The sequence below is a fragment of the Patagioenas fasciata genome, chromosome 5 (assembly GCF_037038585.1).
Source record: "Patagioenas fasciata isolate bPatFas1 chromosome 5, bPatFas1.hap1, whole genome shotgun sequence".
NCBI lineage: Eukaryota > Metazoa > Chordata > Aves > Columbiformes > Columbidae > Patagioenas > Patagioenas fasciata.
Genome location: NC_092524.1, coordinates 29,314,315 through 29,339,965, shown reverse-complemented (window position 1 = coordinate 29,339,965; position 25,651 = coordinate 29,314,315). Strand labels below are relative to the sequence as shown.

The 25,651-nt window shown below is 45.6% G+C and overlaps 1 protein-coding gene across 2 annotated transcripts; it reads left to right on the top strand.

Moving 5' to 3' along the window:
• The first annotated feature begins 209 nt into the window (after positions 1 to 209).
• CRY2 (cryptochrome circadian regulator 2) lies at positions 210 to 22,808 on the top strand. 2 transcript variants are annotated; one of them, XM_065838322.2, is made up of 12 exons: positions 210 to 446; positions 3,348 to 3,456; positions 6,776 to 6,918; positions 13,922 to 14,106; positions 15,448 to 15,536; positions 16,587 to 16,727; positions 17,221 to 17,532; positions 18,603 to 18,754; positions 18,907 to 19,109; positions 19,584 to 19,673; positions 20,185 to 20,326; positions 20,795 to 22,808. In XM_065838322.2, the coding sequence occupies exons 1-11, from the start codon at positions 250 to 252 to the stop codon at positions 20,322 to 20,324; spliced, it is 1,761 nt and encodes a 586-aa protein (XP_065694394.1). In that variant the 5' UTR covers positions 210 to 249; the 3' UTR covers positions 20,325 to 20,326; positions 20,795 to 22,808. The 2 variants fall into 2 exon arrangements, with proteins under 2 accessions (XP_065694394.1, XP_071665258.1); XM_071809157.1 differs by having other exon boundaries at positions 15,412 to 15,536.
• Positions 22,809 to 25,651: the final 2,843 nt, after the last annotated feature.

Genomic DNA, 25,651 nt, shown 5'->3' with positions numbered 1-25,651 from the left:
ATGTACCGTGTCCCCTCACGTGATGTCTGGCTGCTCCTACTGAAGGACGCTCCATTTCTGCCCAGAATATATTCCTGTCTCATTTGTGGGGGGGGAATACTGCTCCAAGTTTCAGGTCCGGCCGCTAGGGGGCGGCACGGCGCCTTTAGAGCTCCGCCCCCGCGCGCCGACCGCTCTGGCCCCGCCCCGCCGCGTAGGCGGCGGGGCGGGGCCAGAGCGGTCGGCGCGCGGGGGCCGCGGCGGCAGTTGATGGCGGCCATGGCGGCGGCCGCACCGGGCCCAGCTCCGGCCGTTTGCCGCTCGGTGCATTGGTTCCGCCGCGGACTGCGTCTCCACGACAATCCGGCGCTCCAGGAGGCCCTACGTGACGCCGCGTCCCTCCGCTGCATCTATATCCTGGACCCCTGGTTCGCCGCCTCCTCTGCCGTGGGCATCAACCGCTGGCGGTGAGTGGGGCTGAGGAGGCGCCGGGCGTTCAGGCCGCGGGCGGGCCCGAGGGTTCGGAACACCTTGAGGACGGGCCGGGTGTGGGCCGTAGCGGCGGGCCCGGCGCTGGGGAGGGTTCCCGCGGCAGCTGGAGCGCTTTCGGGTGTGGCGGCTGGGCCGGGTCGATCAGGCCGCCGCAACAGCGGGAGCAGCACATGGTGCCCTGCCCGGCCTATGTGCTGCTCTCGCCGGTCTTCTCCGTGCAGGAAGGGTTCCTTGTCTGGCTGGCCTCGCCACGGTTTTTACAGCGGTGTTACTTGACTCTGTGGGAGGGTGCCCTCAACTTTATGTAATGTCATTACATTTTCTCCTTACGAGCTGGGCGAATGTATGAGAGCGGCAAGCGATGGACGTTTAGCTTTAGTGAACGTCTTTCCCAGAATTTAGAGACAAGTGCAAAGGTTCCTCGGAGCTGCATGACCATACCACGCCTTCGTTCTGCCCCTTGGCTGATGAGTATGCATAGGCATGTGTGCGTGCCTGCCTTCCTCCATCCCTCAAATTTTTACACAAATATACTTTAGCTACTGCTAGCAATGTAGAGAGAAAGCTGCGGTTTTCCCGTTTCTACAAGTGGGAAGCTGTATGGCAAGACTTTGTGTACGGGTGGCCAGTAACGTTATATGGTGTCAGGTCTCAGTTGCCTAAACATTTGGAAACCAAATACGGGTAGAGATTCTCCTCTCCAAGACCCCCCTTCATAGAATCGAAGCAGATCTCGTGCTGCCCTCACACTATTTCATCGGGGTGGCGGACAGGACAGCCACCTGGCTAAAAATCCTTTAAGTGCTCTTTGAAATCTCATGTTGCTGTGCATTAGGGAAATCATAGTTATTACAAATTCCCTCTGCTTTGCATCTTAGCCTCATCTTAGAGAAACGGGATGGTGTGGGTGATTTCTAAGCATTTCAAGAACCCACATCGGAGAATGGATTAAAAATTGTATATGTGCTGAAATGTCCACAATGTAGATGTTCAAATTACAGAAAATTGTGGATTCTGTTACAGCTCAATATCCTAGGAGCCTGAAGAGATCTTTTCATAGACCAGACTTTCTACAGGCAGCAGCAGGCAGAAATGCCTTTCACGTGCTGCTGTTATTGCTAACTGTCCTCATTTGGAAGAACTAAAGCAGTGCTCCCAAAAGATTAATTCCTGATCCATTTAATCCTTGTTTGTTTCCACCAGCATTGCAGTGGGAGGGAAGCAGGTAGTGGTTTTATTTATGTTGTAGTCATGGAATCTATGAGCATATGAAGTTTTTAAAAAACATGTTTTCTTGGAGGTGTGCATCTACTGCAAATGTCAGAAAGTAGCACTACTGGCTGTTAGGCAAAAATGTATTAGCAATTTACGTATGGGAGTTGCATTGGTTCACATTGGGAACCTTGGCTTTGTTTTGCTATTTTTTAAATGCAATTACTTGTATTCAGAGTTCTGTACTCCCAAACCAAATGTTAGTGTTTTACCTAGCTTCCATAAATTTATCATGTTAAAAATCACTTGTTATTTACCTGCATACCATGTGTGAGCCACACAGGAAAAACACGTGTTTAATTTTTAGAACACCTTGGAAAGTTGATATTCCTGTGTAATAGATTGAAAGTGGGCTGGAAGTTGGGGAGTGGTTTCTTTAGGTCACCCAGACCTGGTTCTGAGTCTTCTGTACTGTGATACAGGGCCCTTCTTTCCATGAGCCCCGAGTTCCTTTCTCCTGCAGGAAGTGCAGAGGGAACTTGTTCTGTATCAAAGCTTGCAATTCCCATTATGGGCAGCGCAGTTGAGAGATGAAGTACCCGGTTTGCAGGGCAGTTTGTGGCTGAGCTTTCCTCTTAGCTGTGTGCAGTGTTAAGGGAGCTGATGCAGGTACTCATGTCTTGCAAGTCACGCTGCAGAGTGGGACTGTAGGAATGAGGGAGAGGCAGAGGTTGGCTCACTTACAAAAGGTTGTGAGTTTGTCAGCAGTGCCACATGCTGTCATAGAAATTAAAGTTTTAAAGCTGGTGTATTTTGCAGACTTAAACAAAATGAAGTGACATTACGATGTAGATGGGGTGATGTGTGGCTGTGAATGGAAAGATAGTACATTTGATATTTTATAGCACAATGGGGGATCAGTAAGACACACCATTAAATGTAAAATGCATTTAAATGTTTTTTTACAGTTTAGTGGTGGGAGGAAATAGATAAATGTCTTGACATGCTCTCATCTTTGCATCTTCATGGTGGAAAATAAATGGCAGTTCTGTGTGCAGCTATTCCAACTAGAGATAATTTTCACCTCGGAAGATCTTGCTGCCTAGTCTCCTGCTACTGATGAGCTAGGACTGTATGTTTCTCTGCTGTGACATTGCCTATTTGTAGCCAGAACTCTAAAACTTTCACAGTTCTCGTAGCAATTAATTACTTTTCTTGGAGTAGTGTGTCAACATGTTTCTGTTTCCTATGCAAAATCTCTCCTACAGCAGAACCCATGGAAGAATATATTATAGCAAATTATATGGTTTATGCTTTTCTCCTTGTCCTAATGTGGAGACAGCAGCTAGTTGCCAGCTATGTTGCCAGCTTTGAGAAAGAACATGGGAAGGGCGTTGCAGGAAGAAGAAAATCCTTGAAATCTCTTGCATCTGCACAAGCAGAAGGTAGATGTGAATGGCTGGGGACTGGCTGGTGCTGCAATCTTGGAGCAGTTGGTAGACAAACCAGGGATGGATACAAATTATTGTCTTCTGTTTCTTGTCTTAACATTCAGTTTGATTTGGTCATGCAGGTTTGCTGGAGTTCCATGCAGATTCTTCTCATTTGTCTTTTAGCGGTAACTGGACTGACTGACACTAACTGCTCTTGTTTCTTATCTGCAGATTTCTGCTCCAATCTCTGGAAGATCTGGACAACAGTTTAAGGAAACTCAACTCTCGCTTGTTTGTTGTGCGAGGGCAGCCAACAGATGTCTTCCCAAGACTCTTTAAAGTAAGAGAATCAAGTAATTTTCTGGAGCATAGTGAAGAAAAACTGATGTCTCAGTGCTATCCTTGTTTTCAGTCACTAATGATCTGCTAGTTGTTGGAGACCCCCTCAGCTTCTCTTTAAGTACTATGCCTAAGGGCCAGCTTGGGAGCCAGACATACTCTTGAACTCAGACTTGCAAAGAACTTTAGTAGTAGAGTGTAATTAGCATGCTTGAGCTTTTGTCTTTGTATGGTGGTCTTTGCCTTTCTTTCTGTATGTCAGGTCTTACACTGTAACTGACTCCTCTGTGTTGACAGCTTCTACCTCACTGGCCATTTTCTTCCTGCAGCTTTTACTGAGGAAGACTGCTGTGTCCATACACCTTCACAGGCAACTGAAAAAGCATACTGATCTGTATGTGAATTGCAAATAGGCTTTGTGTTAAAATTTCAAAATTCGGAAGTTTTAATGTTAGCTGGCGTTCCTTCTCTTCTATTCAAGGCTGAAGTTCAGTCAGATCAGCAGCAAAATACAACTTGGGCCCAAACTTCCTGCTGATATACCATTTAGAGTGGTAAAATATGCAGTGACCTTGGTGCTCTACGATGGATTATCAGGATACATTTCTAAAGTGATATGTCAGTGCAGCAGATTGTGTCTTCACTAGAGTAACAAAGCTAAAAGGGAAGAACATGGTTTGCAGTAGTCTTATGAGTTGGGTTTGTCATGTGGACTGTACCTTATATACAGTCGACAGAACTAGTGTCCCCAAAGCCTACTATAGACCAGCTGCTGAGAAGGAGTGGTAAACGTGGATTTATACCCTCCTGCTGTAAATGGTTCTGATGTCTATTTTCTGGAGGAGGGCAGTACTGTGGAGAGTAATTGGACTATGTGGGTGAGAAAGGGCACTGATATTTATTTTGGCTTCTGCATCTTAACACGTGACACAAACTGTGTGCTACTTTTAGCTTTTTCAGAATCTGGGTTATTTTTATTTTTTTATCTGCAAATAAGTTCTGGCTAGTAGTAGTTCATGCCCTTCTTATTTTAGTTCAAGGTATTCACAGGATAATTAAGACTTTGATGGAGAAAAATGTTTGCTTTGGTCAAAGAACAAAAAGTACTTGGCAGAGTCTGAGGTTTGGAGAGATGGTTGTGGAATCACCCAGACCTGCTTTTTGCTGCAGTCTGCTTTGCCTGGGCAGGTGAGCTGATGAATACCTTAGATGTGCTTTAACAGAGCTGAAAAGAAAGGGCAAGGGGGAGGAGGGGGGCATTACGCTATAATAAGGTAAATGTATGGCTTTCATGGGAATTCAGGCCTCTCCAAAGCTGCTGCACTGAACAGTGAATTAGCAGCGGCTCACGCCTTGTTGTCAGCTATTGTGGGGAGGAGAGTTATGTCACATTGAGTAATGCAACACTTGGACCTCATATAATTTCTGCTCCTGCTGCCAGTGGCTGAGCTATGTTGTCAATAACAGTTGCCGTGAAAGCACTATTACGCGTACATACTGTGAGGAGAAGTGTACTTGTTAGCTCTGTGTTAACCTTTGCAGAGGTTTTTTGTCTCGCTTCCTCTGAACAAACATCTGTAATTTTACCTCTTCTATCAAAGAAAAGTGTGTCATTTGTTCACTCAAGTTTGCTCACAATCCCTTTGGTGTGTTTTTCCTACAGTTTTTCGTTGCTATAGGCTAGATACTAAGAGACAAGTCAGTCGTTATTTTTCTTCTGTGTATCTGCAGCAATTTATTGTCACACAGCTTGTTTTCTGGTTGGTTGTGCTCCGTTTCCTGTGTGCTACTGTAGCACAGTGTTAGGCTTCTCAAAACTGTAGGAAACAGCTGAATTTGAAGTTTTGTATTCGTATTTAAAATCTGTTAGCCTTAAATGTTTTTATCCCATTCCCTTATTTCAAAACAGTAATGTATGATTCTTCAAGACCAAAACCATCTTTTCCAAGCTAATACTGTCTTTCTTCTAAAAGAAACAAAAGTTTAAAATGAAGCTGTTAAATCACATAGAAGCAGGGCAGAGCTTGGAACATGTCTGTTTGAACCCCTTCTCTGAGTTGTGGATGCTGTCATGTTTTTATTTTGAAAAAGGAGTGGAAGACCTCTCTGAGATGTTCATTCAGTGGTACATAACTGGTTTAGTTCTCTGTGCATCCTAATATCAATTTTAGGATTTAATCTGAAAGCTTAGAAGAGGACTTGTACGGTTGTTTTCTGCTTCTAAATTCCCTTTCCTGTCTTTGGCATTAGCTTTTAAGGGTCTTTAGTGAACTAATCACATCTGTTCTTTGTGATTTGTTTCTTGTTCCAAGGTGGAAAAAGACTGTCTTGTATATATAGAGGTGACTTCGACTGTCTCACTTGGAGAATGTCGTTCATATCTTAGCTGCGTGAGGGGGGTTTTAATTATCTCTATAGATTTCTGAGTGTGTTTGACTAAAGTGTTTGCTAAACAAATCTGTGGGCTGCTGCTCTGCTTGATGGATGTCTCAGGAGGGTCGCTGTGGAAACCGTTAAACCTCTTCTCATAGGATTCATTTTCTCAGGAAAACTAGGCCATAGTCTTTGAGAGCCTGGAAGAGGCTGAATGCTATTTCATAAAGCCTATTCCATGTGATCTGTGAGTGATCTATTAAAGGTGTGAAGATACAGAATATGTGCATGGCTTGACCAGGGTAAAATAACTCCCCAAAGGTAGGACTTTAATTTAAATCTGAACTGCCATATCATATTCTACTGTGCTAACCAGAAAGGTTCACTCAGTTCTCGTCCTTTGTCCTGCATTTCCCACTACCCTGCTTTTGCTGCTTGTGTTGTACAATGGTTCTCTATTACGTAATGGCTTTAAAGAGACATTGGAAAAAATAAGTGTATTGGTTTTACTGATAATAGTCTCCATATAAAAATAGGGGGTTTTGAGCAGAACTTGTATTGAAAGAGTTATCTGAAATGCTGTCTCTCCAAATGCTGGAACAGAATGGTAGGGTTACTTTTGGACAGCATGTGCAACAAAACAAGATGTTGTTAGGCTTGAGGACTGAGCTGTAACCTAAGAGTAGTAATAGAGAAGAACTCAAACCTCCTCTTACATGTTTTAAACCTGACATTGAGGAATTTGCAGAACAGATGTGATGTCTGCTAGAGCTGATAAAATTGTTAATTCTTTGGTTATCTCGACTTCAGACTGCTGTTCTTCACAGAAAACCTCTCTGAGTTTCCAGGACTTAACACTGACCAGGAATTCTGACATCCTCCTTTGTAATTGCGCTGGTTAGAAAGAGTTTCCTGTTTGACAGCTGTGTATATTGTGTGTCTTGCAGGAATGGGGAGTCACTCGTCTCACCTTCGAATATGACTCGGAGCCGTTTGGTAAGGAGAGAGATGCAGCTATCATCAAACTGGCCAAGGAGGCTGGTGTGGAGGTGGTGATAGAGAACTCCCACACCCTCTATGACCTGGACAGGTACGGGGAGAGCATGGGCAGAGGTGCTGCCTGGTCTAGGCTGGGATTGTCATGTCTGGGGAGACTTCAGTCTCCTCCGTTACGTTTATCGCTATACGCTGATCACTGTCATCCTGTGTGAGCCTAGAAGGTGTCAACAGGATTAGTCTGCACGCTCGCATTTTTGATTAGAGCACGTCAAAGTGCTGCCAGTGACGTGAATGTACAGAAAGGTGCTGCCTCAAGCTGATTAAACTCTGTACTTGATAGTCATTTAAGTTGCTCAGCTGTGTCCTATTGATTGATCTGCTTGAGCATGTCCCCACTGCGTGGACTGCTTTTTTTAAATTTCATTGTAATAAAGATAGTTGAGCTGTTGTCTCAAGCAGGTTATGAAGGTAGGGCTTTTAACTGATGGATGTGCCGGGACGGCTGGAAGAAGTAGAACAAGGTAGATTGGGGCAAACTGACCTTATTCTAAAACCTGAATGCCTTGTCTTTGTTGTGTATTTGCTATGGGGGAGCCTTACCTTTATGTTGAGTTTTATATATTATCTATATAATATATAGTTATGAAAATAATCTCCTTAAACAGTGGAGATGGTCTTTCAGCTAAGACTCTATGATATGCTTGACTTCAACTATGTTTCGGTACTGTTCTTACGGGTTGCTTGTTTTGTTTTTTTTTTTCCCTATGTATTGTGCCAGCAATGCTAAATGTAGATTTCCTCCTATAAATTTTTGGTATCCATAATTTCCTAGGGGAATGAGCTTTGCATTTAGCACATGCTGTGAGGAAATGTTTGTAACAAGGGAGATTTTTCTTGAAACTGTTGTGTAAGCAGACACTGCTTACAAATCTTTGCATTAGAAGAGACCATAAGTGCTTATTACATCCTCACCCTGTCAGTGTCCCTCACATCCTTCCTCATGTCATTGTCTTTTCCAAGGTGGAGGGTCCTAGTTTACTTATGTTTTCAGGTGGAATCTGTTCCATATCTCTTCCAAGTTTTGTCACAGTTCTTTATAGCTCTAGGTGTTTCTAGAGATAGAGAGCAGTGGTGAAAACTGTCGTTAGTGTTCAAAATGTAGGAGCGACGTGGATTTTTATAGTGCTGTAATGTTTCCTGTCTTCTCCTAATAGTCACTAGTATTCTTTTCGCTTTTTCTGAGTGTTGCTAAACACTAAACTGATGTCTCAGGGATTCTTACCAGAGTGGTCATAGGTATTTGAGAGGCTACCACTATATAAGTATGTTTAAGATTGCCTATCTGTGCATATGGAGAAACAACGCGACCAACACTGGATTTTATCTGATATTTTTGTGAGCTCGTCATGTGGTACATAAGGAAATTTTTAAGCTGCCTTTCCTCTTTAGCTATTCCAGATAGCTTATTGCATCAGTAAAATTTACCATCATGCTTATTTTTGTCCCTTTCCATATATTTTATGAATAATGTTGAACAGCACAATCCCTAGCTTAGCTCTGTATAGGATTTCTCCTCCTGTTGGAAAAACGGATTCCTACTCTGTCCTATATCAAAGAATTGTCTGTCTGCAGGAACCTTTTACTTTATCCCAATTTATCGTGGTTTCTTTAAAAATTTTCAGTGAAGGATCTAGTCAGACGGCTTCTGAAAATCCAGGTAGAGTGTATCAACTGAGTCTCCCATGCCCCAGGCTCAAATGTCACGAATAGATTTTAAGGCACAACTTCGCTTTACCAAGGCCAAATTAACCCTCCAGCATATTGCATATAACCTTGCATTCACTGATTCCATTAGTATTTTCTACCTGTCTGCATAATGCACGTCAGACTATTCTATCATCCCTCTGCCCTTGAAATGCTTTTTAAATCTGAAATTATATTGGCCTTTTTTCTTCATAGTATTTGAACAGTTTTAAGGCAAGTGTTGCATACAGCAGCTATTAGTTTGGGTATTTCTTGATGTCCTTTGCAACTCCTGGGTAAATACTTACTGGTCCGCAAGCTGTTGCTGTTGAAGCATAGCTTTGTTTTGTGGCATTTCTTCCTGACCTCGCAGTCTGTGACATCTCCTGATACATTTCCTTAAACAGATTCAGAGTTGTAATGTCCCCGAATATCTCCATAGTGAGTACAGGTGCAAATATAAATGCAGGGGTTGTTGCTGTGCTGTTACAGTCTGTGCTTTTTTTTTAATAACTTGATCGCATCTTGGCCATATAAATATCCTGGAGTGTCTGTGAACGTTGGGTTGTTTCATTGGTGGGTTTTTTTTTTTTACTATTTATATTTTCTGGGGTTTTTTGTTTGTTTGTTTTTTTAAGGTTTCTCAAATTTCCATTTGGCTTGGGAGGTGCAAGGAGGCTGCTTTCTGGTTTTAAATTTAACCTACCAGCATTTGGGGGTTTTCTATCTTTATTTGGTCTTCATTTTTCTGAAGGATTTTGCTTTCTATTATCTGTACTGTTCTTTATTTGTGATCTTTTTGGACTCTTTTTGATGGCTTGTGTGCAATTGTTGGTTTTGTTTTGTTTTTTGTTTGTTTGTGTGAGGGTTTTTTTAAATTTAGTTAGTTAGTTTCCCCCCCAATGTCATTGTCAAATCATCTCTATGTTGCGTGTCAGTGTTTTACATCTCAGCTTGTTCTTTTTGCTTAGCACACTTCCTTGGTTTTATGCATTTCTCTTCTTGAAATAAAAGCCACTATGGTATTGTTGCTCCTGGAAGGATGTAAAATTGATGCATGCCAAAGTCTCAGTTAGAGCAGGCAAGTGATAACTAACATTTTCAGCTATACCGAAGTGCTGCCTACGACCAAATAATTAATTGCCTTGTGTGTTCTTGATTAATCGTTCCATGGAGCAGTCATTTATGGCAACTAGAAAACTGGGTTTTGGCAGGCAGCGAGGTGTGACAGCTACCCAGTCTGTGTGGAGGCAGCTCAAGTCTCCGGTTACTCTGACATTTCCTGGTTCTTGGCATCTCTGAGATTTCTCAGCATGTGGCAATGCAGTTCTGATATTGTATTTCTCCTGGAAGCCTCTCTCAGAGTGTATCACCCTCCAATCGTGCTAACCCAGTCTTTTTAATTCATGCTATGTGTTGTCCTTCTGCTCACCCTACTGTTTTTCCTGCATAATTAGTAACGTGGTGATAGCATCCTACTTCTCATCTTCCTTTTATCAAGTTTCCAACAAGATTATCAGGCCTGATTTAAAGCAATTTAGACTTCTACATAAATTATTCCAGTTATCCCTCTCTTGTCTCCTGCAGTGTATTCCCAGTGCTACCTCCACCAGCTCATTTAAACATTTACAGAGTCTATTCCATTAACTTGTGAATTTGACCCGGTTTACTCCATAGAAGATTACAATATACTCCTTGTTGGTACTGCCAGCATAGCTGTGTGATTACCAGAGCATCTTTCCCCTCCTCTCCCTTCCAAAAAGGACACAGCTATAGAATATCAGCATTAGTACTGGAAAATACTCCTAAGAAAATCTAGGAATTCCCAGTCAAGATTAGCCATGTTGAGATTGTAGAAGTCAGACAGAAAAGGTAATCTCTTGGGTATCAGTTTAGCCTCCTCAAAGCCTTTACTTGACAATTACTCTATCTGACAACTTCCAGCTGACAGGTTGTTTTGTCCCTTCTCTGGATCTGCCTGTTTTTTCCTCCTTAGGATCTAAATCCTCTGCAGTCTGCTTGCTGATGATCAGCATTGTGGTTTTTGCAATCCTGAACAGGCTGAGGCTATTCGGGGGGAGTGTGTTCAGTCAGAAAGTAACACTGTGGGCTTGTATGTTTGTCGCAGGCATCAGGAGCAGCTTTTCCTTAACTATTTTATCCTAAGGCTGAAATGATATTTCAATATGTTTTAGTATGAGTGCATAGTAACTTTAAAGGAACCAGGCACTGGGGGAGTATGCATACCTTGGTGATTCTGCAGTTCATAATTACACTACAGCAAAAAAGTGGTTCATTTCCATCTAAAAACACTAAGTCAAATCTCTGCCTGCCAGATCTTGTTATCCTTGCCTGTCTTGCACAGTGCTCTGGTGTCAGGTGTTTTCCCTCTGTGGTGGTACTTAGCCTGTCATCAAGTCACTTCTTCATCTTTTATCTGCTCATGTGTGTCATTCTGTGGAAGTGGAATTGTTTGTCCTTTGCCCAGCATTTGTTGTGTGGAATATCTGTCAGTTCTCTCTCCGTCTCCTCTTTGAATCTGTAGGAATACCCCTTGTCTTAGGTATGTGTAGCCCTACACAAGCTCTGAAGTGAGGATTTAGATCAGAGCAATTGCATAAGCTGGCGAGGCTAACTAAATAGTCTGTGTGAATTGGTAGTGGGGTGTGCTGTGGAGCAGCCTGCTTGCTGAGTGCTGGCAGCCAGCTCTTCCTTGTGCCAGGAGGCAGAGGGGGGCACATTCAGTCCCCTGCCAGAACTGGGCCATCATTTGCAAGCAGACTGAGGTGTCAGGTTTGAGGCAAGCAGCTTTCCCTACCCCGGTAGCCATCCTGCTGGGGCACTGTTGTGGAGGTGAGTCAAAACTGACACCTGTGAGGGTGTGCATTTGAAGTCTGCAGACACTCTGCTGTTAAAGGTGACTGACTGTAGGATACCTTAGAATCCTAGCAGCACCATAACCATGTTTGGTCAGGTTTTTCATTGCCTACTTTATTGAGGTAAAGTGTGACAGTCACAAATACCCGAATAACTTCTGGCATCCTGGTACTACTGTCAGGTGGTGCTGGGCAGTATATTGCTGTTCTGGTAGTGCAACCATTTTTATATGTGCTCACTAACATCAGAAAGGTTACATTTTGTGTGACGAATACAGTGATTCTGTTCTTCTTCAAGAAAACTAGAATAACTGCCATGTGTATTTTGAGTTGTGTTGGGGGAGATGGATGAAATGGGACTATTAAGTCCTGGGGAGAGTCCTCCCTTTTTCTGTCACTGGGTAAAGTCCTGTGAGATTGTACTGCCTCGGTTAGAAGGACAGTAGGAAGAAGGAAAGGACTCCTGCCTGGGGGACTTCCTGTAGAAATGTTTGTACAGAAGACTGAACAACAGTACAATACCCTGTGTGTATCATATAGCGTCCAATATTGTATAATACCCAATGTCTGATACTTCTGTTTCATGGCTGTATTGTGAAAAGTTCAAATTTTGTTACATAATGCCAGTGTCAGGTGCTGTGAAATGTGCAACTTGTGCCCCAGATCCAGTAACCGTTTAGGAATTTATGAGCTGTTCTAGGTAACTTCACTCATATTCACGTTCTTGAGAATATCACATACAGACAGTGGCATCCACCTGCAAGTCGCAGCGATTTGCGCCAAGTAGCTGTGTGTTCACAAAAGTTTTAGCTGTGGATCTGGGATGTGGTATAATACAGCGGATCTGGGACTGAGCAGCAGGCTCAGCAGATATGTGGAACAGGACTGAAAAAAAGCGGCTTCCCCGCCCCCATCCCAAGCACCTCAGGGCAAACAGCGTGCAGCTCTGTCACGTTTTCTCTTCCAAGCTCTGAACTTCTCTGGAAGCAAGTGAGCCTTGTGATCTTGTACTGTCTCTGGGGGGGTACACAGGGACAGCACCCCAAAAAGTGTGTGCATGAAAGCAGAGGAGATGGTCTCTGGTGTGGTGGTACAGGACTGAATATGTTCCCTTGCAGGCTCACCTCAATGCAGTTGTTTGGAGGAGTGGGAGAGTGGCATGTAGTGCTGTGCCCACTCTGATCATGTTTATAGCCTGGCACTAAAATTGCAGTGTGATTTGCACCCAGTGCACATCCCGATTGCCCTCCCCTGTCCTATGCATTTTTTTCTCCCATTGTTTACAACTTCTACAAGCAGAAAACCGTGAGGAAACTGCAGGAAACCTTACTTTTAATCCGCACACCTACACTGCCGGCTCTGAAGTGCCCCTTTCCCCGGGCGGCAGCGTGCAGGGATAGCGGCGGCGGGCGCGGCGCGGGGCGGTGCGGGAGCCGGTGGAGCGGGGAGCACGCGTGACGAGGGGCAGGGGGCGGCCGGGGCCGGCGTGTCGCTCCGCCTCGCTACACGTGCGGCGGCGGGGGGATGGGAAGGCACATGGCGTCCGCCGTAACACTCGGCTGTAAGCCCAGCCCCTTGCATAAGCTGTTGACTCTGATGGGTGGGGAATGCTGCTCTGCTGAAGCTCCTGTGTGAGCTGTGGGGTTAGCTGCCTCAACTTTATGTAATGCTGGTGATCCCCGTGCTGTCTGTTTTGCTGTTAACGCTTTCCTCTCCGTGCAGAAGAGGGGGTTAGAAGTGGCATCTTTCATCCAGGGGAAGCTTACCTTGCCCAGGGGTCTTGTGAAAGCTCAGTCCCAGGAAAAATAAGACTGCATGGCCCTAGCAGACTGAATGCTTAGTAGAGTAGTGAGGAACTGTGTCAGCCCTTTCCATAGAATGATCTGACACAGGTGAATAGCATGAGATAGGTCTGCTTGTGACCTTGTGGCATGGCACAGGATGGTGATTTCTCTAATCACGAGAGGAATGACGCAGGCTGGGATTTGTCTCATCTGAGATAGGTGGAGGAGGGGTCACTAGGAGGCTGGGGCTTTTTGTGTCAGACGGAGGCAGTAAGGTCAGATTCAGGTTAGGATACCATGAGGTGTCAGGGCAACAGATGCAGGTCTGGGATTTGGCTTCTTGGGAGACAGAAAGGCAGTAATCAGAGATTTCCTACAGGGGCCTGATGAAGAGCTGTGGGAGAGATGTGATGCTAAGCCTGATGCAGCCAGAGCTCTTTTAGTTTTTTATTTTCCCATGGAGGTGCTTTAGTATGTGGTGTGTTGTTTTCTGGTGTATTTGGGGATTTTGTTTGTTTCTAATATCCCTTTGAGGGATGCATGAAGGGGAAGTTGGGTCTATAAAGATTTCTGCATTCAAAGTGAAAGGCCCTTCTGAGCAGAGATAGTAAAATATGGTTTGGCTGTTATTTCCTTGTGACTTCTGTGGTACCAGGGCTGTGTTTTTTCCCCTTGCTTATTTTATCTCCAGAATAATTGAGCTGAATGGCCACAAGCCACCCCTCACCTACAAGCGCTTCCAGGCCATCATCAGCCGCATGGAGCTCCCAAAGAAGCCGGTGAGCACCATAATGAGCCAGCAGATGGAGGCGTGTAAAGTGGATATCCAGGAGAACCACGATGACGTGTATGGGGTCCCATCCCTGGAAGAGCTGGGTATGTGTTGAGAGTGAAGGCAAAGGTTAACTGCCAGCTGAAACAGCATCTAGTGGAACTGTTTCTGATGGCTGGCATGTGCCCAGGCCAGCTCTAGTGTTCTCATCTGACCTGGGCTGTATCTAGCCATAGAAGCAGCCTAATCTTTTCAGCGAGAGCTGCATCTCCTGAAAATAGGCTGCTGTCCCTTGCAGTAGTAGATGCACAGCGTCTCCTTTGGTGTTGCTATGAAACACTGCATCTGTCCTTATGTTCTCTGATACACTTAGCATGTAACCACTATATCTATGTCTCATATCCTTGGCAGCTGCTTTTCTTCCACTACCATCTCTGACGTATCATGTAACAGACCTGAGGAGGTAAAAAACCTGTGTACCAGGCTTAGATCATTTAATTCAGTCATTGCGAACCAACACCAGTTTGGGAGCTTAGCAAGATGCAAGTTATTACAGAAACTTCTTTCACTCATCCTGCTATGCCTTATGGTCCTGTATTTTTCTTTGGAGGAGACGTATGAATAGAGAGCTTAGGCATGGGGAATGCAGGGCTTACATCAGGAAGGTGAATCTAAGTGCAAGGGAAGAAAAGATTGATGCAGAATACTGTCTGTATGTGTGGCTGGAGGCTCCATACCAGCTTTGTAGGAGTATCACCCTTGTACCTTAAAGCACAGTTTCAGCAGTCATGTAAAAGTGGGGAGCTTCACAACAGGAATATCCTAAAGGTTGCAGTCCTGCGTACATCTTCTTCCTTTATTGTCTGGCCTAATGTGAGTCTGCCTGCAACCTTACACAGCTCTCTTTGCTGCCAGGGGAGGCTCATGTGTCAGCCCAGAGCAGTGCAGGACAACTGTGTTATTGCTTGCCCTTTTGCATCAGTTCTTCGGCACTAATATAGCACCTTCCACAGCACCAGCTTTCAACAGAATAGGAGCCTCACCAGGAGTAGCCATGCTATCTAGTGAGCTGCTGATGTCCATGGCAAGGTATTTTGTAAGGCAGAGCTGTGGAGCACATACTTCTTTGCCAGCTGCTCTGGCCTTTGGAGAAGAGCCCTGTGGATAGTGCTGACACACAGGAGAGAGTGCTGGCATATGAGCAATGGGAAAAGTCCCCAGAAAGCTGCCTGACGCATTGCAGGGAGAGAGGCCCTTGTAGGGTAGTGTCATGAGCAGGCTCTCCACATGTTCCTCAGTATTTGCCTGCTGTAGAAGAACTAGAGCAGCAAGTAAGCCATGTTAGGCAACTGCAGTATGTAATGTCTTGCTGTTATTAATGCTTAATCCTATCTGTACCCTTTGTCTAGGCATGGCTTCAAATCTTACCAAGTTCTTTCCCTCAGGCTTTCCTACGGATGGCCTTGCCCCTGCAGTTTGGCAAGGAGGGGAGACGGAAGCCTTGGCACGGCTGGATAAACACTTGGAAAGAAAGGTAACCCCTGTTATTTAAGTGGTGATTTCTGCAGGCTGCCTCCAAATGAAAAATGTTGAACATTGGCCATTGCCCTATTTCCCTGCTGGTCCTAGCAACCGTCTCAGCATTCACCTCTGGCAGATGTGTTTGGTGTTACACTGCTCCCGTGACCTTGGGTCATGTGTGGGACAGGGAGCTCATGGGCTTGCTCAAACCTGAAGAAGTAGAACTGTGTATTAATTATGCTACTGTTTGAAGCACGCAGGATTCTTTTCCTTGTTTATATCCCTCTTTTTCCTTTAGAGTAGTGCAAACTTGGAAACTCTCCTCTAAGTTGCTCAGTCCCTGTTACACACTGCACACTGTCACCATTGCCTTTATCTAAGGTATTAGAGCAAATACATGCTTGTAAAACAATGCATTTCCCTTGTACATTGACTTGTTAATATTTTGTCTCATTGGTGTTCCTTTAGCCCCTTGCTGAAACACTCACATGTCTTCTGTGGGGCACGTGATCTTCATTACAGTGCATGAGGCATATCATTTCAAAGTAATGAAGGGTGACACAGATGCAGAGACATGACTCAATTTTGAACAGTTTGTATCTTTTTAATGCTGGATGGATTGGTGGCAGTTGTAGAGATCAAAGCACAAATTCTTGTTCTGAAGGGGGAATAAGCTGTCAACACTCTACAAAAAAATCTGAATGTCCCCAAATTTTCATGGTCAGTGTGTGAAATGAGATAGACATACCTGCACATAGACTGTGGTGTTAGCCTATGTCCCTAGGAACAATTGGGGTTATAAACTCCTGCATGCAAAGCAAATTTAGTCCTTTTCTTGGCCACAGTGACTAAGTAGTTTAAATCTTGGCCTGCGGAAAGGGTTTGCATATCTTGAATGGGGTTTGAGCGTTGGGATTGACCACTTGAGGTCTCTCCCAGCAATGGTTGAAAGTGAGTAGAAGAGACTGTGCTGTCAGTGTTTTTGCTACCTGCACAGATGTCTGCCCATAGTGTCTCACAAGTTTGAGAGGTTTGTTGTCTCGTTTTTTCTGAATATGTCTAGGCGTGGGTTGCAAATTATGAAAGACCAAGGATGAATGCCAATTCATTGCTGGCCAGCCCTACAGGACTCAGTCCCTACCTGCGTTTTGGCTGCTTATCGTGCCGCTTGTTTTATTATCGTCTCTGGGAGCTCTATAAGAAGGTAAGACAAGAGGTTTGTCTGGAGAGCAGGCTGGGTTTTAGCATGATGCTGGTTTCTGAACAGTGTGCCACAACAGCTGCAGAAGTTACTGTTCCCTCGTGTGTGTTTGACCATTGGGGTAAGCTTGCTGGTACCACAGAAGAAGCTCTTGGGTGAGGAAAGGTGATTCTCCTGTGTATAGTCCAGCAGACCTTAAACTTGCTGATACCTTGTTCTTCAGCCTGGACTCTTGTGTCCTGAGCCACGTAAGAGCTTTATGCTGTTATGTTTGGGTCATGCAGGTCTCTTGTCAGTGTGCTGAGTGAGCTAGAGCCAACACTGTAACTTTACTACCTGGGGTTTCTGGTAAAGGATGGTCTGGAATAGAGCTCCTTTACGGGGCCGGTTAATAACTGACTTGGGGATTGTATATAAATGCATGGGTGGCCTGCAGCTCAGCTTAGTAAAGCCAGTCCTCCCCTGCTTGTGAATACTCATGTTCCCTTCTCCACAGGTGAAGCGGAACAGCACGCCCCCCCTGTCTCTGTATGGACAGCTTCTGTGGCGGGAGTTTTTCTACACAGCGGCCACGAACAACCCAAAGTTTGATCGCATGGAGGGGAACCCCATCTGCATCCAAATCCCCTGGGACAGGAACCCTGAAGCCTTGGCAAAGTGGGCAGAGGGCAAGACAGGCTTCCCTTGGATCGATGCAATCATGACCCAACTGAGGCAGGAAGGATGGATCCACCATCTGGCCAGGCACGCAGTGGCCTGCTTCCTGACCAGGGGCGACCTCTGGATCAGCTGGGAGTCAGGAGTCAGGGTGAGTCTGGCATTTCCAGAGGCTTGCAGGAGGCCATAAGGAAAACAGTCTCCCTGGCACTCTCTGCAAGAATGGGCACACAGGTATGGCTTTTGCTTCACATGTAAAAGTTGCATGGAAGAGAGGATTTGCTAGCAGGCTCTTGGCCTGCCAACAGCCTGACTTCTTTTCTGCCTTCTGCTGTGAGGCTCTGACAGTATCAAGAGTCTCCAGTAACTGTAACTAAATGTTAGTGGGAACCATTGGTAAATGTGGACTGGGGATTTGGGGTTGTTTTTATTTTTTTTGTAAAAGTTCTCTCAGTCCATCTGTTTTCTTTGCAAGTTCCATGTCACTTTGTAACTGGACCTTTCTCCTCATTGTATAATACATCACTGCCAGTCAGGAAATGCTCCATGACTGTGAAATCTGGGTCTAGAGTCTCTCAAGGAAAGAGGTAAAAGACCTTCCTTTTGGGCCATCTGATGGGACAGCCAGCTTGAACCTATCTGGTGTACATATTGCCCTATGCAAAAACTGGAGGCAGGAGCATCTTGTCACAAAGCAGAGCATAGCTGAATCTGTGTCACCGGGTCAAATGCTAGAAGTGCAGTGCCTGTGCATAGATGCGAGCAAGTTACTGCTGAAACCCGTCTGCCTCTCAGTGGCAGTGCCCTCTGGGACCTTCAGAGGAGTTCTTCCTTCTTGCTTTGGTGCTTATTCTCCTGGGCAGCATCTGCCTGCTTCCCACAGCTGGTGCTTTGCAGTTGTTACACCTCCCAGGTGTTTGGATCAATACACAAGGCTTGCTGCAGCACTAAGTGGTGATTTAGTCTGTAGCTGCCTGATAGATCAGACAGCATTTCATCATGGTGAGCAGACAGTGTCTTCCTATGTGAAAGCATTAGGAAGTGAGATGTATTGACCAGTCACCTGGCTTCAGCCGGCAGATTGCCTCTTTGCTGCTGCTGTGTTTCCTGGGAGCTGCTCTCACGGCTCAGTGCCTGCCCTTGGACTTGGCATCTTGGGTCCTCCTGCTGCAGAGTCCTGCCTGGGGAAGCTCTCACTGCCTTTTCCTCCCATTGCTGCAGGTATTTGACGAACTGTTGCTGGATGCAGATTTCAGTGTAAATGCAGGCAGCTGGATGTGGCTTTCGTGCAGTGCATTCTTCCAGCAGTTCTTCCACTGTTACTGCCCTGTGGGCTTTGGACGTCGCACAGACCCCAGTGGTGACTATGTGAAGTAAGTGATGTGACTGGTGCTTCTCTCTTGTTTGATCTGTGAACTTACATCTCATTCAGTAGCTGACAGGTGCATGATGCTTTCTGTGCATTGTGAATGCTGCATTGCTGCACTTTAAGTGGTGTTTGTGCACCTTTTTGCTTGGGTTGCAGGAGGTATCTGCCCAAACTAAAGGGCTTCCCCTCACGATACATTTATGAACCATGGAATGCCCCAGAGTCTGTGCAGAAGGCCGCCAAGTGCATCATTGGGGTGGACTACCCCAAACCCATGGTGAACCACGCAGAGACCAGCCGACTAAACATCGAACGCATGAAGCAGATCTACCAGCAGCTGTCGCGCTACAGAGGGCTCTGTGAGTACCAACAATTGCAAAAGATTCTGTCTTTAATAGGAGATAAAATGCTGGGAGGAGAGCTCATGATTTAAAATAGATAGCGCTTGTTTTTCTGGCCGGTCCCTGCAAGATGAAGCAGTCCCTGCCAGTTCTGTTCAGTCAGTTTCCAGAGAGAGCTCCACTGAGCTCCTGGTCAGGTAGGAGTGGGGTTTGATTAGTTCTGAGAGCTGGTGATGGCACAGCACCATCCATATGCCACCAGTGATCCAGTCTTCACTTGGGAAAAAGTCTAGACAGAACATCCTGAATAAATATGCTGCTAGGTCACAGTGTCTGTCTGTGGTCGGTACTGGATGAGCTCAGGTCTGAACTCATCATGCTTTGGGATATGAATGTACTGGCTGGTGATCACTAAGGTGTTTCCATGTGAAAGGTTTTTCCCACTCCACATGTCTCTTGTTTCTTAACTCTGATCCTTTTGCCTTTCTCTAGGTTTACTGGCATCAGTCCCTTCCTGTGTGGAAGATCTCAGTGGCCCGGTCACAGACTCAGCTTCAGGGCAGGGCTGCAGCACCAGTACAGGTGAGCTGGAGCTGTTTGTGTGCTTCTGAGATAGTTTCATGTCAACTTAAAGGCTACGAGCAGGAAAGAGAGATTCTTCTCTAATAAGAGGAGGATGTGTAGCTAGGAAAACAGATCACATTCACCTTCCTCTAGGCTTTCTTCAGAAGTACCCAATGAGCCTTCATTCTTAAAAGGGCTGAAGAGTAGGAGTTGATTAAAGTGAATCTTTTATTGCCTGTATGGGATCATATGCAGCCACTTAAGGGAAAAGTGCAGATGACTGTAAGGCTAATCAGGTGTAATTAAGCTGTCCTTCATCAAAGGAGGATACTTTTGTGTTTGTTCTGGGGAGCTTAATTATTCTGATTTTTAACAAAGTGTTTTCAAAAGTTTTCAAGGAGGCTGTGGCAGCATCTCTCTGTACTTTTGCACTGCATATTTTTTCTCCTGTGGCAGGTTAGGCTAGGGTGTACTTGTGAGGAGATCTAAAGGCAGGGGAACTGCTGCAATGACTCTTCTTCCTCTACAGCGATGAGGCTGTCGCAAGCAGACCAGGCTTCTCCAAAGCGCAAACACGAGGGAGCAGAAGAGCTGTGCACTGAAGAACTGTACAAGCGAGCCAAAGTGACAGATCTCCCTGCTCCAGAGATCCCTGGCAAGAGTGTATGATTGTGAGTAGCCCCTAGTGTTATCTGTCCTAAACTACCTTGTTCAGGCAGCTAGCTAGGCTCGATTTAATTTTCTCCCTGCACATTAACAAAATGAACAAAATGGACTTGCTTGTGGAGGGAGGTGGCTCCTAACTAATTCTGAATTCTGGCAGTGGTCTGCCCTCTGGTTGTTTTGCTTTTGCTTGACAAGCTGTTAACTCAGTTGTCCAGCAGAGAGCAGTACCTTGTTACCAGCACAATCACAGAGGACAGTTGTTCATGGGTTTGCTCTAGTGATGCTGCTTCTCTTCCCACAGAGGTGTTAGCAGGCAGATGTGGTGAGGATATGGGCTAGAGGAGGGAAGCAAGCAGGTCCAGCCATCTGCCTGAAATACTCTTTTGAGGGGAGGAGTTGGTTGTGTGTTCTGCCAGCTTTTCAGTATGAGGGGGTGTTCAAGTCAAATTTTCTCTTTTTGCTTTCTCCTGCAGCCAGCAACAAGCACCTTGCAAGTGAAGAGTGAAAGTGCTGAAGAGCTGACCAGAGTGGGAACTTCTACCACAGAGGGACTGGAACTTGTGATCCGCAACAGAAAATCGAGGGTCTCTCATAAATCTGTAATTCCAATAGCTGCCACTAAAGGGCACTGTGCTACTTGTGCTTAGGAATATTTGGCTTTCTGGTCTCCAAAGAGCCAAATATATCTCTTCTCAGCCGTGCCCAAAATCTGCCCACATTTAAGAGGGAAAGGGCCTTCTATCAGGTTGTTCACTTCTAGGTGTATCTTTCTTTTCTGACAATGGCTCAGTGCATGTGACTTGATGCATTGATGTAGGGAGCAGCATCTGCACGTCAGAAATAGTGAACATAATTTTTCATCACTAATACTAGGCGATGAAGTGTGCTGATTAATTCAGATTATAGTAGGAGTTGAGAAGGAAACTGCTACACTGTCAAAAATAGAGTACCCATCCTACAGGAGAACAGGAAATACTCAGCCTTTTGTTAGGCTACTCTGATGGGGATATAAATGCTGAATAAATCAAGGTGGTACTCATGTGGGAGGGAAACGAAATGAAGGACAACTGTAGCACAAGAACAAAGAGACACAAACTGTCTGTATGCTTGAAAGGCAGTTAAAACTTTCCATGCAGAAGAATCTCACTGCTGCAAGGTGAGCGAGCCGTAGTGCTGTTACCTGGAACGGGCAGCTATGGAGGAGTTTGACAGCTGGGTGGGAGGGACTCTGAGAGAAAGAGGAACGATCAGAGAATAAGATCGTGCCTTGGTATGAGTAAAGCTGTCTCCCAGAAGCTTGCTGGTGCAAATTATAAGATAGCTACACCTGTGCCCTGCACTCTACAGCATTTCCTTCACTGAGTGAAAGTTCTCTCAAAGGGAGTGACCAGTGCCTGGTGTGTAGCCTCATACTGATAGGGATGTATTACACATCACCTCCTTGAAGTGAGTCTTCCTCAGGCTCAGTTTGTTGTCCATTTGTTGTGGATGTTTGCTCTTTCCTGTGCTGGCATCTGTGGTTTACGTTGCTACACGGTGTATTCCTGTACCTCATACCCTGCACATTGCTCCTTCTTGCTATTTGCCTTCACGCTGGTGCTTTGTAGTCTAGCAGGATTATTGTGTAGCTTTCCTGGCTCTTGACCATATACTCGTTGACCTGGTCCAGTTACATGTCATTTCAACATGGTGCTGGCAGAGAGCCTCTGCTTGCCTTTCCCCCTAAGAGGGCAAGGGAGGGCAGTACTGCAGGAGAGCCTCTCCTGGCCATTTTCAAGAGGAATTAAATCAAGTAGCTAATCCCATGCAATGGGCGGCTCTTTGCACCGTTTGCATTTGCTGTTGTTCAAAGGCTTTCATCCCTGCCTGGCACTGATAGCATGGGGCTGTGTGTGAGCTTATGCACCTAACAGCTTTGGGAGCACAGGAGTTGTCTCCCACTCTGACTGGGATAATCAGATTCAGTTTTGGAGCCCAGATTTGAATCCAGAGCAACGGGGCTGCAAATAGAAACTGACTCAAATGCATCTAGAAAACCTGGCGTTGTTGAATGGGGGGCTGTGAGTTAATTTATTTCATAGTTGAATAACCTTTCCTTTGCACTCCTGTGCCTGGGGCATTGACCTTAGATTCCTTTCCCCGATGGAATCCATTGGGAAGACTGACCAAGTAAACCAGAGTAACTTTTCCTGCCCTTAATTTCTTCTAAACTACTATTCATAGAGTCTGTGTGGTGGGTAACCCAGTAATCAACAAGTTTTGTCTCCTTCATTCTGACCCAGACATCACTCTCATTGTCTTGAGGGTAGAAAGATGTAGAGACCCTCCCCCCTCACCTTCTGCTACAGAGAGAAGAAATGGGAAAGACATGCACTTTGTACACTTGGGTTATAGAAATCGTGAGTTCTGTCATTTGGAAAGTTCAATGCTTAGGCAACACTCTGTAAATATTACTTTTTTATATATATATAAATGTCTTTAACCCTCTCTTTGCTGTCATCTGAATTATTTTGTTTGGTAAGTGGCATTTTTGGGGCTGGATCCATGGGGATAAGGAGCCAAAGGGAGGGGAGGCGTGATCTCTTAAAAGACCATGTGGGTGAGGAGTAAGTAACAGTTACAAGGTTTTTTGTTGGTACCTGTGATGTGGTGGCACCTGGAAGAGCTGCATTTCAGCGAGTAGCACTGGGAAGGGCACAGAGAAATACAAGGGCAGCCGAAGATAAGGGAAAAACTTCCTGCAATAAACCTGTTAAGTATGCTGGGATTCGTGCACTGTGGTATCTTTTCCCAACTGAAACGATAAAGGTGTGTGAAACTGTGTGATAAAGGGACAGGGGGTGATTGTTCACTGTTTTCTGTAATGTTTAAGATTGGACATGGTCAATTAAATTACAAGATGGCAGATTGAACCAGGCTGCACCTTCCTCATATAAATGTTTTTGTGGCAAGCTCTTTCTAATCTGTGGGTGCCAACAGCTTGACTGAGTTAAAAAAGGCTTGACCAGTTCTTGGGGAAAGAAAAAGCCATCAATAACCATTAGTGAAGATACCATCTTTTTTTCAGGAAGGAGCTGAGGAGACTGAGATAAGGAAGCATCATGAAATGGGTGCCAGTTTGGGGATTTCCACTTCCTGGGATAACTTTTCTGGGACTAGGTGGCAATATCTGACCTGGTGAAGGCACCCCCAAAACAGGCAGAGGTTGAGCTCACTGCATGGGAGGAGAGAGCAGTTGGGTTTTGATGCTGTGATGAGAGCAGTGGCTTTCAGGATGTTCCCCAGGGTGGTGTGGAGGCTCCTTTAGACTGAGAGGGTGGGCACTGGGGCAGAGAAGTTCTCTTGCAGTTCTGCGAAGTCATGAACTGGTACACCTAAATACACTGTGACTTAGCAGGCTCATAACTAGCTAGGGCAAAGTTGGAGTAAAGTTCTACTTGTGCTTCATGCCATCCTCCTGAGTGCTCATGTGTGGACTCAGTTAATGGAATGTTTGATTTTTGGTTTTTTTTAATCTTTGGAGAATTACATGAGGTACATTATTTTCTTAGTGACCAGAAAGGCTTTAGGAGTTGCAAGGAGCTGTGACATTTCTCATTCAGGTTTGGCAATGGGGCTGGTCTAGAACAGAAGGTGCTGGAGCCTTAGCCTCACTTGGCTATGTTCAGATACCACCAGTGCAAACACCAGCAAAACAATTATTACGAACAATCCAACAAAGCCAAGACACAATTTTAAAACATTCCACATTATAAGCATTTAAAATTTGGACCTTAATTTGTTCAGTAAGCTTAAGATGTGAAATGCAGGTTTTGAAGATGCAAATTAGAGTGTTTCAGAGAGGAGCTGGAGATGAAGGGCACGCCTGGTCTGCAAGGAGAGCAATGTGTACAGTGTGTTGGTTAACTGAGTGAGGGTGCAGTCAAGGTTCATGCTATTGCTGCGTTGTTCTGTTGTCTCTGGCAAGGACCTTGTGGGCTTGAGGAAGTATTGTTTCAATGCTTAAAGTGACTCCTACGTGACAAAAACCTTTTGAAAATAGCAGCCTGTGCCTTAGAAGATGAAAAGCCAGAATGACAGCAAACTCGGTCCAGCTTTCTCTACACAGAGTGTAATGCTGTAAATAAACTTGGAGAGGTTGGGTTTGGGGCTCCTTCTCCATGCTGGACAGAACATCTCCCTGTCAAAGGAACAATGATGATGTGGCTAAGGATAGAAACTGCCTAACCTTGGATTTCAAGTGGAGACTGTTTCCGTGCTCCATGTGCTGGTGGCTAGGGCAATTCCCTTCCCCCAGGTGTCTTCTGTCTGCACAAAGGAGTTGGAACAGCTTCAGGAGGGACCAGCTGAAAGGTTTGAAAGTAGAAAACACACCTGGCTTTGAAAAGATGGGAGCCAGTGCTGTGGCCATGGGGCGGAGGGGACACGGGAGCAGTGAGGAGGATGGCCGGTGGAACAGGAGCAGAGTGCTGGTCTGGTATCACACCCACGTGAGACACGGGCTGGGACAGAAGCGTAGTCTCTATTTTGCGGGAGATGTATATGCAGTCTCCCAGAAGCTAAGGGCTCTACCGTACATGTAAGTGACCAGCAGCGCAACCAGAAAGGCTGAAGTGGGTCTTCTACCAGGCCAGCTGGAGCCAGGGCTGGGATGGAAGGCCTGATGACCAGGCAGGGGCAGCTCTCGATGCTTGGTGCCTCAGCAGAAGGTGAGATGTGCTGCTGGTGGTCTGACTGCAGGAGGAGGCAGCCTTATCTCCTGCCGCAGGTCAGAGGCCAGACAACAGCCATGCTGCAGAGGAATCATGTTTTGGTAGCTGGGGTTTATGCTGCAAGACAGAGTTGTGTCAAGGCTCCCTCAGTCCCTGAATGGATACTGGTCAGTCTCCTGGGTCCTGCATGTAAGGCAGGTCAGTCTGTGTATCCAAACCACGAAGGGGACATCTAGCCCCAATCAGGAGGCTACCCCAGGGGTACCTGTGCATGGTGACCCTGTGGGTGTGTGCTTGTTTATGTGCTGGCCCAGGAGTAACATCTCTCTTGTGTTTGTCTGGCAGGAGACCAAGACTCCTGAGAGAGTAGGGCTGTGTGCCTTGGAGGGCTCTGCTTGCTCTTCTCTGAAGGGGCAGCTGCTGTCCTGGTTCTTGGCCAAGAGCTAATACCATTTCCTCAATGACAGTTAGCTCTGTGGTTAAGAGAACACTGATGTGACCTGCAGTATCTTTAAAGTTTGAGCTGCTAAAGCAGTGCCACCCAAAGCATGGGGAGGCGAGGCAGGGGAGAGAAACTTGCTGCTTGGGCTGTTGAGGAAGGGGAGCAGTAGAGAGCAT